The following is a 16,656-nucleotide window of genomic DNA, read 5'->3' as shown; positions in this document are numbered from 1 at the left end:
CTTTAAAGAGTGCCCCAGTAACTAGCCCTAGTTTTATCTTTTTCTTTCCCTTGTATTGACTCTTTGAGCTATGGGGGCACCACCAACAAAACATTTGATGATACTATTTCAGTAATGATTACTTATGGTTGGTTATATTACCAAAATTAAATTAAAAAGCTCTGTGCAGAATCCACTCTCTCTTTTTTGAAATCACATGAACTTAAGTATTCACGGCCTTTGCCATGAAGCTCAAAATTGAGCTCAGGTGCATCCTGTTTCCACTGATCATCCTTGAGATGTTCCTACAGCTTAATTGGAGTCCACTTGTGGTAAACTCAGTTGATTGGACATGATTTTGAAAGGCATACACCTGTCTATATAAGGTCCCACAATTGACAGTGTATGTCAGAGCACAAACCAAGCATGAAGTCCAAGGAATTGTCTGTAGACCTCCGAGACAGGATTGTCTCGAGGCACAAATCTGGGGAAGGGTACAGAAAAATATCTGCTGCTTTGAAGGTCCCAATGAGCACAGTGGAATCCATCATCCATAAATGGAAGAAGCTCAGAACCACCAGGACTCTTCCTAGAGTTGGCCAGCTTCTAAACTGAGCGATCGGGGGAGAAGGGCCCTAGTCAGGGAGGTGACCAAGAACCCGATGGTCACTCTGTCAGAGCTACAGCATTCCTCTGTGGAGAGAGCACCTTCCAGAAGGACAGCCATCTCTGCAGCAATCCACCAATCAGGCCTGTATGGTAGAGTGGCCAGACAGAAGCCGCTCCTTAGTAAAAAGCACATGGCATCCCGCCTGGAGTTTTCCAAAATGCACCTGAAGGACTCTCAGACCATGAGAGACAAAGATTGAACTCTTTGGCGTGAATGCCAGGCGTTATGTTTGGAGGAAACCAGGCACCGCTCATCACCAGGCCAATACCATCCCTACAGTGAAGCATGGTGGAGGCAGCATCATGCTGTGGGGATGTTTTTCTGCGGCAGGAACTGGGAGACTAGTCAGGATAGAGGGAAAGATGAATGCAGCAATGTACAGAGACATCCTGGATGAAAACCTGCTCCAGAGCGCTCTTGACCTCAGACTGGGGTGACGGTTAATCTTTCAGCAGGACAACAACCCTAAGCACACAGCTAAGATATCAAAGGATTGGCTTCAGGACAACTCTGTGAATGTTTTTGAGTGGCCTAGCCAGAGCCCAGACTTGAATCCAATTGAACATCTCTGGAGAGATCTGAAAATGTCTGCGCACAGACGCTTCCCATTCAACCTAATGGAGTTTGAGAGGTGCTGCAAAGAGGAATGGGCGAAACTGCCCAAAGATAAGTGTGCCAAGCTTGTGGCATCATATTCAAAAAAACTTGAGGCTGTAATTGCTGCCAAAGATGCATCAACAAAGTATTGAGCAAAGGTTGTGAATACTTATGTACATGTGATTTCTTATTTTTTTTTTTATTATTAAATTTGCAAAAATCTCCAAAAAACTTTTTACACGTTGTCATTATGGGGTATTGTGTGTAGAATTTTGAGGACAAAAATACATTTATTCCATTTTGGAATAAGGCTGTAACATAACAAAATGTGGAAAAAGTGAAGCTTTGTGAATACTTTCTGGATGCACTTCCACCTCCTTATGTTGGTAACAGCTGGTGTTTGGAAACTCTTCGTGATTTGTCATGTAGAAAATCAGAATGTAATCTTCAACACCGCATGGAAGGACAAGAGTAAAGCAAAATTGGCATCCTTCATATCTAAAAAAGTGAACAATATTGATCTTATTATTATTATTATTATTATCCTTTATTTATATGGCGCCACAAGGGTTCCGCAGCGCCTCACAAAGTACATTAACAAATGAATAAACTCGTAAAACAGCGACTTACAGTCAGCTACCAAGTGTTATGTGCCCTTATGGAGAGTTTTGAGTAGATGATCGTATGTGTGAGAGAAGGAAAAGCACATAAGGGAAGAGGGCCCAGCTCGTGAGACTTACATTCTATAGGGGGGGAGACAGACAGGGGTGACACAGATAGGGTAGACAGTGAGGAAGAAGCAGGTTAGGATGAGAGCTGGAAGGCTTTGAAGTAGTGAGTCTTGAGAGCCCGTTTCAAGATTTTTGAGAGGTGGAGAGTCTGATAGGGAGAAGGAGAGCATTCCAGAGGTAGGGAGCAGCACAGGCGAGATCATGGAGGCAGGAGTGGAAGGAAGTGATCAATAGGCAAGAAAGGTGGGATGCATTTGTAGGAAAGGGAGGGAGATTACAGTGATGTAGATGAAGGTGTGGTGAAGTGATAGGGAGAGGAGGGTGGGTGCTCAGCTTAGTGGTTGGGTAGTAGGACCATTGTGGGGGAGAAAAGAATGAGAGAGGAGTAACGGGAGAGGAGAAGGAGGGAAACAGAGGGGAGGCATACAGACAGAGGAGGGGAGAGAAGGGGAGGAGACTAGTGAGGAAGGATAGAGGTGGGAACAGGGGCAGAATAAATGATTAGGTAGGCACTGAGTAAAGTGAGAATTTGAAGAAAACATGGTCACGGTGTGGATGAGGTAAGAATAGTGTATGTGTGAGAAGGACAGTGTTGAAGGTTTTTCAAAAATGCTGGTGAAAGAACACTGTTGGTGAATGCGTGTGCTTGATGAACAAAGTAGTGTTTTTTGTTTGTTTGTTTGTTTGTTTGTTTTATTGAGGGGAATATATGTGATTTAAAGTGTTTTGAAAATGAGTAATAAAAAAAAAAGTTCAAAGTTGTGAGGCTAGGCAAAAGCAATGGTAAATCAAACCGTATATGCAAGGTTTAGAGGTTACTTTGCATTGGTACAAATAAGAATTTAGTTTTTTGTGAAAAAGAGGCAGCACAAATAGTAGCAAGTGAAATAATGTCTTGACAATGATCAAACAAGGAGTTCAGTGTTGCATGTTCTGGTTATGCAGGCAGCAGGTGTTTGTTGTGAAGAAGTAGTGAACTCACACTTGATGCTCCATAGGTGTCCATATGCAGTATTGATAGCAGTGGCGTAACTTCATCCCAGGTGCCCCTCCCAAATTAAAATGTACCACCCCCCAGCACCTATGCCAGCCCCAGCTGGCGCCCCTATGCAGTTCCCCCAGTAGTGGTCCCCCTGTGCAGTGCCCTCTGTAGGGGTCCCTCTATGCAGTGCCGCCTATGTAGTGCCCCCCAGTAATGGTCCCCCTATGCAGTACCTCCAGTAGTGGTCCCCCTTTACAGTGCCCCAGTAGTAAGGGCGCCTGTAGTGCCCAGAGTAGTAAGCCCCCTGTAGCAAGCCCCCAGTAGTAAACTCCCTGTAGTGCCCCCAGTAATAAGCCCCATGTAGAAAGCCCCCATTAATTCCCCCTGTAGTAAGCCCCCGTAATGCCCCCTGTAGTAAGCCACCAGTAATGCCCCCTGTAGTAAGCCCCCTGTAGAAAGCCCCCAGTAATGCCCCCTGTAGTAAGCCCCAGTAATGCCCCCTGTAGAAAGCCCCCAGTAATGCCCCCTGCAGTAAGCCCCCAGTAATGCCCCCTGCAGTAAGCCCCCGTAATGCCCCCTGTAGTAAGCCCCTTGTAATGCCCACCGTAGAAAGCCCCAAGTAATGCCCCGTAAGCCCCCTTAATGCCCCCTGTAGTAAGCCTCCAAAATGTACCCTGTAGTAAGCCCCCTAAGGTAATCCCCCTGTAAATCCCCCTGTAGTAAGCCCCTGTAATGCCCCCTGTAGTGCTCCCAGTAATGCTCCCTGTAGTAAGCCCCCTGTAATGCCCCCTGTAGTGAGCCCCCAGTAATGCCCCCTGTAGTGAGCCCCCAATAATGCACCCTGTAGTGAGCCACCAATAATGCCCCCTGTAGCGAGCCCCCTCCCGCGAGCGCACACACATACAAAAAAAAAACACAATACTTAATCCCGCTCCAGTGCTGCTGCCTTCCGTGCTCGGCGCCCGCTCCTCGTCCTCAGAACTATGGGAGTGACGTCATGACGTCACTCCCATAGTGCATTGCGGGACCCGGAAGTGGAGCTCAGGAGTGAGCTCCATTCCTCCGGCTGCCACCGGGGGGAAAGAAGGAGCCGGGCGCCTGCTGGTAACTCACTCAGCGGGCCCCCGGCAAATAGGGGGTGCGACCGCACCCCCCGTATTGACGCCGCAGGAGGTGGAGCGCCGATCAGCGGCGCTCCATCTCCATAGCAGTGCCCGGAACATCCCGGGGGACAATGGAGCCAGGTGCCCCCTTAAGGGCTGGAGCCCAGCGGCAAATGACTCCATTGTCTCCGGGAGTTTAGCCACTGATTGATAGCAGTTTAGTTGTGTTTGATGAAATGTTCTCCTTCTGTTTTCCTTCGGTTTAACGCCGGTCTAACGCTGAAATTTTCCCTAAAATCTATTTTGCACTTGTGATTCTGCACTTAGGAATCTGCTATAACTCCAGCCAAGGCTATTTGCTGACTAACAAGCATTTGTTATCAAAATTAATCTAATTAGTCTGTAACTGTAAAGAAGTATTGCATTTCTGTTCATGGTTGCTACCAAATATCATAGCACTGCAAATATGTCATCACATATTTTCAATGTAAAACTAGAAATGTTTTTTAGGGATGGGGGTTAAGGTTTGCCACGCAGGGTGATAATAATTAATTTGAACATAAATCTCCTCAGCCTATTTGTCTCATTCTTTTTGGCCCACTGCAACATTTCAGTCATATCACAACTTCTTGTATGGTCTACTGAGCAGTTTATCTCTGACAAAGTCAGAAACAAGAGGAGGGGAATAGCAGCTGTGGGGACTGTTCAGGAATACTTGCCCTTTATGAGAAATGACATAGTGCTGTCCGGAATCACTTGCTCTTGACTTGCAAATGATCTTGTACAATATGAACCATTGGGTAAAAGTACATTGTTTCCTTCAGGTATACTGTATGACATCTCCCTAAAAACATGTACTAGCCAGACCCTTTCCTTTCATCCGTCTAATTTTAGCACAATAATTTTGAATAATTAAATGTAGTATCTTCTAAACCAATAATGTTCAACCTTCTCTTAGCTGGGCCCCTATGTGTTAGAGTGCCTTTCTGTTTGGACACTGAGGGGTCTATTTACTAAGCAGTGTTAGGAGACAGAGTAAAAAGTGATAAGATGCCAGCCAATCAGCTCCAACTGTCATTTTTCAAACACAGCCTGTGAGATGACAGTTAGGAGCTGATTGGCTGGTACCTTATCACTTTTCACTCTGTCTCCTAAGTAAATAGACCCCCAAAAGAGGCAGTAACCTATAAAATGTATTACATACAGTATCTAGCAGCCAGGAGCATTAATCTGTATTGTTTAGAAGTGGCTAGAAAAGGCTACGCATTGAATACTGGTCAGATGGGGCTGTGTTGTGTCTTATTATAGTTATGAAATGGATGGAGCTATCAGATTCATGAGATCTTCAAATGTAACTTGATTTAAAAAAAAAAAATCTGTATTTAGTTTTTTTGTATTTACCACTAAACTTATTGCAAGTGCTTTGTAAATAATTCTCGCCAAAGGGAGAAGGGTCGTTTTTTTATAGGAATGTTGGTGGTAATAATTTTACTAATTATAATAATAGAATCTTATTAATCAATAATCTCATGAATTATTGGTGTATTGTACAATACAACGATAGGCTGGGAGTTTCAGTATATTTTTTATGAGTCTCCAGGTGTTCAATTATTTTGTTTTAACAAGGCCATTAGCGATTGTTGCATTTTGAAAAAATAAATATTGACACTGAGGTGGTGGGTCTGCTCCTTATATATGTCCATCTGAATCTTAGCTATTCTTCCATAGTCATTCCACTTGTGCCTGTAACTCGGGATCCTTCTATACAATACAAAACCTTTTTATCTATATTGAATTATTATATCTCTTTTTGAAACTCTGGGTATTCCCAAGCATAGAAAATGTGTTCTATATCTATAACATACAGCTCCTTATCTTCCACTAGTAGAGCCGATGGCTGAAGAGCCGTTGGGGACGTCTTCAGGATAAGCCTTTATACATAGAATGTCCCCTAATCTACTGTATAGCGATTTCTTGGACTCAATAGTTCTTGCCTTAATTCCTTAATTGTCATAGCTGCACCAGCAAGTTCTGTGTGCATATGTAAATGTATTTTATGCCTGGTGGAATGTGGGGTGTATGGTCATTAGTGACAGTCCTATACATAGTGTCAAACCTACATAAAAATAATATCACTCTGATCAGGCGCTAGACCCTGTCAATAAGGGGTCACTGCATGGGAATATTTAATACTGTACCGTATATGACTTTTTAAAATAATGTTTTCAATACCAATATGGACACTTGCTGTTTATCATCTTTGGTATATATAGACATTGTCTGGCTGATCTAAACATCTCTTGTGTTTGCTGGGCACACGACAAACTAGTCTTGATAAAGATACATTTATTTTATGCTGATATCGATTCGATTTTTTTAATACATTGATTCAGTAATTAGAAACACATACCATCAGAGGTCTATTACAAGCAATGTGAGTGTATGGGTAATATGTTGTTATTACAGCTGTATGTTTATTGAGATTTCTTTATTTTTAATTAAGTGTTAATGTGAACTACCGGTCTTTACGTAGATATCTGCACAATAGAGTATATTACCGCAGTTTATATTTGTTTTTTATCCATTTTTGTATGTTGATAATTACCTCTGTTTTTTAACTGCAGCAGACCTACTAATATATCCATTGTGCAAATTAAGTTCTAGGTAAATATTCATTTATAGCTACAAACCTATCATATAGTGCTGAAGACTCATTGTGATTTGTTGGTTTGAAACTACCAAGAATATTGGCAGTTACCCCCTTATGCCCTGTTAACAGCATAAGAGCACCCAGTGGTCCCATACCTTTGACTTAGGTAAGTGGGTAACCACAGCTTGATCAGATACATGCAATCTTCTGGTGCCACACTACATTGAGCGCAACGGCCCTTTAAATATAAGAGGGGATCTTTATTGACTTCCAACACAAGTTTTGTTCTCTTTATAGCATTGGCCTGGACAGGTTGATTTAAAGAGAACATCTCCTTTGTAATCGTTGTTTATTTACACCAAGATAGGAGTGGCATCTGTTACTTCCCATCCACTCCTAAACTCTTTTTCCAATGCATCAATAGGATTCTCCCCTGGTGTTAAGGATAATTCCAGTGTGTGTACGACTGGTAATGCATGGTACTAGTTGCTCCTGACACCCCTCTGAATAACAAAGGAGACAAGAGAGTGTCAAATACTATATCACTGGAAAATTACATGAGATCTGGACTTACCAGTCAGGTACATTAGCACCTTTGTACTGGGTTATACTGGACAGATGTTTTCTTCAGAGTACAAACCAACAGTATTCACTTACAGAGAAAGTATCTGTGTTTAAAATGGACTACAAGTGTTATGACTCAAAGACAATGGGCCAAATGTAATAGGGTGAGAGTTTAGAAAATGTGAGAGCTTAGCAGTAAAACTCTCACACTAAAGGTGCCCACACACTAGGGAGATCTGGTGACGATCCGATATCATGTCCGATATCCCTTGAACTCTCCCCGGCAGTCGTGGACCCGATTTTGAGTAAAAACTGTCCAAATTGTCACACGATCATATGATCTATCGTGCATCGTGTCCGATGACGAATTCGTGAGATCGTACACAATAAATCATGTGCACACCAAGATGACTGGTCAGATTGCTCAAAGATGTAAATAATGGGCGTGCTTAAGTCAGGGGTATTTAAAGCAGGCTCCATTTTAGGTCAGTGCACTTCTGCTCTGTGACTAGTGAGGCTTGGTGTATACCTGCTAAACCCTGTACATTGCTATTGTGCTATACTTTGTTTTGCTTTGCTCAACAAAGTGTTTCTTTGCTGCATTCTATCTATTCTATCCTGTATTCTGTGCTGATGGATCCCTATTGGTATAGAGTGATGGTTGCTTATGCTGGGGTGAAGGTGATGAAGGAGAGGGCCCAGCATAGGAGGAGAGCATGCTGGACCAAGGATTGGCTTCTGCAGAGGGAGAGCCTCTCTCACATGTACCTGCTGATGGAGATTCAGGAGAACAATCTGGATAACTATTGCAACTACCTGCGCAGGGATGACGCCACATTCCAGGAGTGGCTGTGTCTGGTGACCCCGTTTATCCAGAAGCAGGACACAAGGCTGCAGAGGGCTATCCCTGCTGAGGAGAGGCTGGTGGCTACCCTGAGGCACCTGGCTGCAGGACGGTCACTGAAGTTTGGGACCCTCAGATCCCCTCAGGCTTTCGGCGTCATCATTCCGGAGACCTGCAAGGCTATAGTGAAAGTGCTGCATTACCAGTTTTGCAAGGTATGGGAAAAGCAACACTACACATTTGTTTCTTGTGAAATAAAAAATTTTTTTTTTTTTCAAATGTAGATAAGGACTGTATAAACAGTGTAAAACTGGGTAAAAATTTCAGCCAATATGGCTGCAAGCGATAAAATTGTCTTTATGACAGCAGTAAAAACATTGCTATTCCAAACATGGAATACATAACATAGCAATTGTGGTTTTGAAGAAAGCTGCTATATGCATTTATAATGTAAAAGCATTTATAGTGCAAAAACTGCATTATCCCCAAATTTTAACAGTCCCTATACCTAGCCTCTTCTATGATATATGGTGGGTCAGATGTCGGATTGAATAGGCCAATACGCACATGGCGCAAGGGCAGATTGTGGCCCCGGCTTCCAACAGTCTGTCCTTGAGCCATGTGGGTATTGACCGTGTCCAATCAGCATAATCACCACCGTATACCATAGGGCAGGTATTGGGAGTGTTAAAATTTGTGGATAATGCAGGCAACAACAACAACAAAAATCAAAGTTTACATTTGGTAAAACCCTGTATTGTCATCATCCGCACTATATATAGCCTATCTTGTAGTGGGAAGGTTAGCGGTGGTGAATGGCAACTATGACTTTGTGTTTGTAGATGTTGTGTAGGCAAGAATGGCCGTGCTTCGAATGGTGGGTTGTTCAAGCAGACGGCATTCTACGAGAGGCTCACCTCCAAAATCTCAACTTGCTGTCAGTGGAGGAGACGAAGCACGGGCTAAACTTCATTTTTATGGCTGACGAAGCGTTCGCATTACATGAAAATGTGATGAAGCCTTATGCGCAAAGGGGCTTGACATGTGAAAAGCGAATATACAACTATCGGCTTTCTTCGGCATGCAGGATTGTGGAAAATGCCTTTGGGATACCCAGTAACCGATTCCGCATTTTCCACACCAGCATAAACCTGCGTGTGGAGAAGATAGACTGGGTTGTGATGGCATGCTGTGTTCTCCATAACTTTTTATGCCACAAAACCACCCTACAAAGGGCATCAGGCACAGCTATGCCAGAAGACCAAGACCTTCCGGAGGTGATTGGCCAGATTTCATCGTTGGCAGCACCAACAATGCAAGCAACAGGCACTGCATGGGCCAAACAGGTGAGAGAGGAGTATATGGCCTATTTTAATGGCCTGGGAGCAGTACCATGGCAGGAGGACTGTCTCAGATAAATAGTGAAAAAAAAAAAAACATGGTGTGTATGCACTCTACTTAAAAACCAGCCTGGGACGAACCACTCGGACCATCACCCACCTCCTCTTCTCTCTCTCTCTTAGCCATCAGTACAATGGACTGTCGCTGTGGTTCCTGCTCCTTTAAAAATAATATCAAAGGATAGTACCATAGGGTGGGGCGATAGACATCATCAGCAGATGCTCCGTATCAGTTTGGTTCTGTTTTTGGTTTGGTTATGTTGTTATTGTGTTTTACATTTTTTAAATCCTGTTTGCATTTTAAAATAATTTTTTTTTTAAATTCAGTAATTTACTTGAGTCAGTTGGGCGATGCATTAGCCAAATATAGATGGTCAGTGGGTGGGTGGGCAATGCACTATACACATATAGGTGGTCAGTGTGTGGGTGGGTGATGCATTAAAGGCATAGGTGTTGAGTGGTTCGGAGGGCGTTGCATTAAACACATAGGTGCTGAGTGGGTGGGCGATGCATTATACACATATAGGTGGTCAGTGTTTGGGTCACATTAGTGGCCAGTGGGTCAGGCATATTCATTGGTGGACAGGGTCTGCATATACATTGATGCTCTGTACAAATATACTCACCAAATTACCAGATTCCACGATCAAGTGGAATCACGTCCGTCTTCCTTGAAGTCACGATGCTGCACAAAATGGAGACTGGGCGTGTACAGGGGTATGTCAGTCAAGTGACGGAATGGACGATAAATCGTGCATTGGATCGTGAGTACAAACACACGTACGATCCGCACCACATAGGGTCCGAGATTGGCAAATCTTGCCTGCAGCAGGCGATGTACGTCCAGCGGGGACGCGCACCGGCATCGTAATCGTGAGTGGACACTCATGATTAGGACATATTTTACACGATCTGTCGTCCCGATGCGTCGGAATCGGGCTGATTGTGTAATATATCGCCTAGTGTGTTGGCACTTTAATACATTGATCGAGTTTTATTTTCAAAACAGGAAATACCTGGATGAGAGTTTAAATTGAGTTTTTTGAGTCTGAAAAACATGCATGTTCTCTGACTTTATTACATTGGCTGAGTTTAAAAATGTGAGCGTTTTCTCTCCCATTTTCTAAACTCTCACCCTATTACATTTGGTCCTATATTTACTTTCAGGATACTGATTCAGCCCACTAAATCCATGTGATGGGTAACAAAAGACCCCAATCACATCCTTACAGGAGAACATCTGATAATGTCACAGAGGTAGTGTGTACAAGAGAGGGAGTCTGATTCCAGAAGATAGCACAAAGGGTGAATATGATGTCTGTGTGGTACATTCTTAAAGCCACCTTAATAAGATCTGAAGTTCAGGATAGTCTGCATGTTAGAACCTATTTTGATATACCCATACCATTTATAGGCACTATGAAAGTATATTGCATTTTATAAGATTCCCTATTGTTAAACTTAAGGGAATGTAAATATGCCCTAAGCCATGTTCCCACGGATTATTTACAAACCAGTGTTATGATGCTGAAGTTGAACTGTAGCAGCAGAGGACAAGCGGTGTGGAATGATAATGATGGACCAGTGGACATGAAAAGCTTGTACAGAGCAACCATTTTGAAGGCTCAAACAGATGCCATAAATCAGGAGTACCCTACTATCTCTAACTACTCTGCAATGGTACTACTTATACTAAACTGCATGCCCTACAATAACTCTAACTGTTCTGCAACCTATGTAATCAATGCAATACCATAACTAAGACAGCAATAATTTATAACTTAACCCCTGACTGTCTAATTAACCCAACTCACCTGCAGTTGAGTCTTTCCATTCTCCATTGCTATCACCATGCTTTTTTCCCATTTTACCATGCTTGCTCATACTCCTATGTTCCTTCTTTCACACACATGCTCTGTCACACATGCTCTAACATTCTCTCTGTTAATATAAACATATATACACATGTCACTGATATCACATGTACCTAATTTCTATATTTGCACACTAACACACGCACACACCTCAAAGGTGGAGTTTTATATATAAGACAGAAGATTTAGGTAACACAGAATTAATTTAATGGGGCAACACACAAATGGGTTTAAACTAGAAACTCAATTGTGAGAGTGGTTTATAAAACGTCTAACACCTTGTCTAGTAAACTGTAATGTGTTATATATAATATATGTAAGTATTATGTGCTGTGTATATGGGTTGGGTATGAAATACCGGCAATCAGAATGGAAGCTGTCAAAATACAGACAGTGGCATCCCGATGCTCAGTATCCCAATAGAGGTACGTAACCACCCTAACCTTCCCGCCTTCTGTCCCTAACCCTCCCTTCTTGCCCCCTAACCCTTCCCATCCCGCACCCTAACCCTCCTCGTTAGTGCCTAAACCTAACCCTTCCCCTTTGGTGCCTGAACCTAACTCTCCCACCTTGGTGCCTAACCCTAACCCCCCCACTGGTACCTAAACCTAACCCCCCCTGTTCGTAGCCTAACCCTAACCTCCCCCCCATAGCCTAACCCTAACCCCCCCCCGTGGTGCCTAAACCTAACCCCCCCCCCCACGAGGCTAACACCTAACCCGGCCCTGCTATAATTCTGTTCAGGATGCCAGGTGTCAGGATTCTGGCGTCGGGTTATAGGCACCTATGTTTAGTCCAGAGAATCGCGATTCCGACACCGGGATTTCAACAGCCGACATCCCGTCCGTCTGCAACATACCTCTATATACAGTGTATATGTGTGTGTGTGTATATATATATATATATTATATATATATGTGTATGTATATAAAATAAGCGACAAAGTGGTGCTGTCTGTCTGTCCGTCTTTTTTCCTTTATGCACGGCCATAGTTTTGTAACCTAGCTCCACCAAAATTTGCCATGGTGGTGCAGTTTGACCAGGATTAGGTTTTTGCCTAGGTTTGAACTTCGTCAGGCACACACCCTACCACACAATCGCTAAAAATGGGGACGCTCTTAAATTACACAGGTTCCAGGTCTGGCTCCTGTGGAAATTGGCAGTCTGCCAAAAAAACCTGTGAGAAAGCTACAAATATATCCTTTTAACCTCAATCTGAGCAAAAAAGGCCATAACTAGAACTTTGTGGGCCATATAGTCTTAAAAGGCAGAGGTAAAAAAAACACATACATTTGCCCCCACACCAAGCCCATTCATGTTATACCACACAGACCCCATTTAAGTTATGCCACACAGGAGTACCCCTTATACACATTATGCCATGCAGTAGTAGTGCTCCTTATACATTATACAACACAGTGATGCCCCGTACACATTATACCACACAGTAATGCCCTTTACGGATTATGCCGCACAGTAGTAGTGCCCCATATAAAACATTATTCCACATAATAGTAGTGCCCCTTACACATTGCCACCCCCTCAACCAACTAGCCTCCCCATGCCAGCAGGTGTGGATTTGGGGCCGCACTGCCAGCTAATCAACGACCTTGACTGGACTGGCCCACCTTTTGTGCCTGACTGGGTGCAGGGGGAGCGGCGGGCCGCAGCCGCAGCTCGGGAACCAGAACCATAGCAGCCGCACTCCTTGCACCCACGGCATTTACGTCACTGTTTGCAAGCATGTTAGCAAACGGTGGGGTCCTTTTCAGGATCAATGGAATGGGGTTATAGGCAAGGACAATGTAAACAAATAAAGGCTGCAGGTGTACTTCAGGGCCCAGTCTTCAACCTGGGCAACGCCGGGTATCCCAGCTAGTATATATATTCAAATGTGCTTATAAAACAAGAGGCGCCAAACATATGTAGCAAATGTGGAGATTACAAAATAAGTGAAATCGTGGATATGTGTCACAAGGATTCACAGGTATCTCAAAAAGAAGAACAAACTATACATAGTGTAATACAGTAATGACAATATGATTATTTGCAGTAAAAAGAGTCAGACTTATGGTATTATCCGTAGCAGAAAGTAGAATTATTCAGGCATGTAGTATTATCGTCACTCTTTCATGTACATTTTGAACAGATGCAATTTGGATTAGGCAGCTTCATGGTTTTTAATAGGAAGATTGATAACACCCACATTTCCTACCGCACACTTCCACTGAAGAGGGCCAGTTAGGCCAAAAAAGTTCTTCCTACCCATGGAACCTGTCTCAGGTCCCATGGTTGTGATCTGCTCAAACAAAGTAAAAGTTCACTCTCCTTTTCCTTATTCTCCATGGGAATATACCTTCCAAGTTCTCCCTGTCTTTTGAATATCCTTTCATTTACTGTATTTACTCTATGTAGTGTCAACATATATAGCCACATTTTGCAGAGATCTATTCTCTGTTAATATTTCTACTCTTTGTCTATTTTTTAATAATCACGTTTCAATATGGTCTGAAAAATGTATCAAAACTCTTATGTACCAATAAATGAAGGAATGATAAATGGCAGCAGTATGCATTGGTTAAACACATCTTATCATTCCATAGTAACCAAGGTTAATATAGACTGTCTTCCTCTCTGGCAAAGAGCTATTTGTTACATTTGGTTAATCCAATTGTTTTTCTTCTCCAGTTAGCAAAGATGTTCAATTACAGCAAGTGGAAGAGGATGTGTAATATCTTGTTTACCATCTTTGCTTTGGTTTTCATTGTCACGCGCCTGTTTCTGCTTCCCACGAGGTGAGATCTAACAGCTTACTGGTAATCTGTTTTTCATAGACAAGATGCTTTTTAACTGCTAAATGAAAAACAAAATGTTTCCAAATATGTGTTTTATGGCCCTTTTATGTCCTGCCAAGTGTACTACAAAAGTCCCTCTAGATGAGATTGAGCGGCCACATTCTGCCCTCCTGCCATGGGCTTCTAGAGGAATATGGAAAACTCGAAAACTCAGTAACTTGTATCTGGAAGATCCAGATCCATGCATCATTCAAGTAAAATATCCTTTATTAATTCATATGTGAGGAGGTTGGAAGTACTCCAGCTCCACTCTGAATTTTCCACATCGGATTTTTATCTAGATCTTTATTACCTATACAAAAAGTTTAGACCATGGAAAGATTAAGTTAATATTATAAAGTGTTGTGAGATTTAGGGCCTCATTCAGAGGCGGTCGGAGGATGCAAGTGGTCGCTCAGAAACTGGGCGGCCGCTTGCATCCTGACCGCCCGCCTCTGTTTCGGTCGTTAGGCTGTGGGTTTACACCCACAGCTCTAACGACCGCTCGGGTGATGGTCGCGATGGTCAGAGACCATCGCGACCATCGGGACTTACAACGAGACCCTAGGGTAGGGTCTCACTTGTCGTAAGCCCCGGAGAGCTTCTGGCTCTGTCAGAGCCAGAAGCTCTCCACTGACATCACTAGTGATGTCAGTGGGGCCTCCCCCAAAAGGTAGGTGTTCCCATGGGAATGCCTCCGTTTGGGCTGCCACCTCCCCGGCCCGCCTTCCAAACGGGGCGAGCTGTCAATCAACATCGACAGCTCGCCCCCTTTGGAAAGAGACCCGCTACGACCGGCGCTGGCGGTCGTAGCGGGTCTCACGCATGCACACGAGGGAGCCGGCTCCCTCATGCGCATGCGCACTGGCCGCACGGCCGCCTCTGAATAAGGTCCTTAGTCCTTTCAAAAATAAATCTTCCTAATACAGTAGATACACTTCTATTATATAAAGGTCATTTCTTACATTAAACCCTGCATCCAAAATAATATTTCCAAATGGCTTATTTGGCAGTACCCTTACAGAGAGGATCAGGGGCAGGCTTTGGAAGTCCATGCTGCCGGGCTGCCCAAGCCTGGGTCGGTGGCAGCAAATTTTACTTAGCAGCCGGGGAGTTTTAAATCTCCCCAGCCCACAAAATCCCATTAAAAACAAACAAACTTCAGCACGAGCTCCACTGCCCGCTCTCCCCCGAGAACAGCAGCACAGTCTCCCCTGCACACTACCCCTCCAGAACAGCAGCATATTCTCCTCTGTACTATACTGCTCTAACCACTCTGCTATGCTGTACTGTGCTGCAGTAATCACTCTTATTATATTGTACTGTACTGCACCTCAGACCTCCCCTACAGTACAAGTGGCCCCACACTTCCCTCTTACCTCTATCACTGCATCCTAACCTCACCCACCTCCTCCTGACCTCTCTATCTCTGTGCCCTAACCTCACCCACCTCTTCCTGACCTCTCTATATGCCCTAACCTCACCCACCTCCTCCAGACCTCTCTCTCTCTCTGCCCTAACCTCACCCACCTGTATACTATTTATTCAAAACATGCAGAAGTAGGCAGGCACTCTCCGCCTACTTCTGTGACACCACGAGTTGAACAGAAGTTGGCTGGTCTGAGAAAAAAAAGTTTGTAGGTTGGCTGGTTGGATGAAAAGTTGGTTAGATGTGTGGGGAAGCGTTTTAGTTGGACAGACGGAATCGGTATGAATTACCACCAGACATAAGCCCGGCAGATGAAATACCGACGCCAGAAGGCCGGCACATGAAGATCCCGACTGAGGTTAGTAAGACCCCTAACCCTCCCCTCCCCCCACTAACCCTCCCTTAGGGGTCCCTAACCCTAGCCTCCCCCCTCAGTGCCTAACCCTAACCTCCCCCCAGGGGTGTCTTAACCTAACCCCCCCTCCCTGCACCCTAAACCTAACCGTACCAGCGGGGTGCCTAAATCTAACCCCCCCTTCCCCTAGCATAACTCTAACCCTCCCGGGGGGGGGGGGGGTGCCTAACCCTAAATCCCTCCGGGAGTCCCTAAACCTAACCCCCCCCTGCAGCTATCAGCTCCCGCCGCCCGGCTTATCTACATTTGGTATGCCGGGCGTCTGGATTTTGGCGTGGGGCTTATGATAGGCCTCGGTATTTAGACGCCTATCATTAGTCCCATGCTGGGATTTCACTGCCGGGAAGCCGGCGGTCGGCATTTCAACCGCCGGCTTCCTGACTACATCCCGGACAGACAAGTTGGACAGTTGGTCATTTGGATGGTTGGAGGAAAGTTGTGGTCAGATGTGTGGCCAGCTATATGCTGTTCATTGTATCCCGTATGCACAACAAGACTGTTTTGACCCATCCAGTGGTTTACACCTATACAGTGGCATTGACTTTTTTTACTTTCATTACTAGGAACAATTTAAGGCATATAAT

The 16,656-nt window shown here is 44.2% G+C and overlaps 1 protein-coding gene across 4 annotated transcripts in view; it reads left to right on the top strand.

Annotated features, from left to right (window-relative positions):
* The window catches only part of LOC148505425 (ceramide synthase 2-like), an 84,737-nt gene that overhangs the window by 62,739 nt on the left and 5,342 nt on the right, over positions 1-16,656 (top strand). For all 4 annotated transcript variants that reach the window (XM_088448258.1, XM_088448256.1, XM_088448255.1 and 1 more), the window contains exon 9: positions 14,083-14,189. In XM_088448258.1, the coding sequence (XP_088304384.1) occupies positions 14,083-14,189 (107 nt within the window). The remainder of the gene's footprint in view (positions 1-14,082; positions 14,190-16,656) is intronic.

Source organism: Taudactylus pleione, unplaced genomic scaffold (assembly GCF_031769625.1).
Source record: "Taudactylus pleione unplaced genomic scaffold, aTauple2 ptg000454l, whole genome shotgun sequence".
NCBI lineage: Eukaryota > Metazoa > Chordata > Amphibia > Anura > Myobatrachidae > Taudactylus > Taudactylus pleione.
This window is presented reverse-complemented; position numbering and strand designations above follow the sequence as displayed.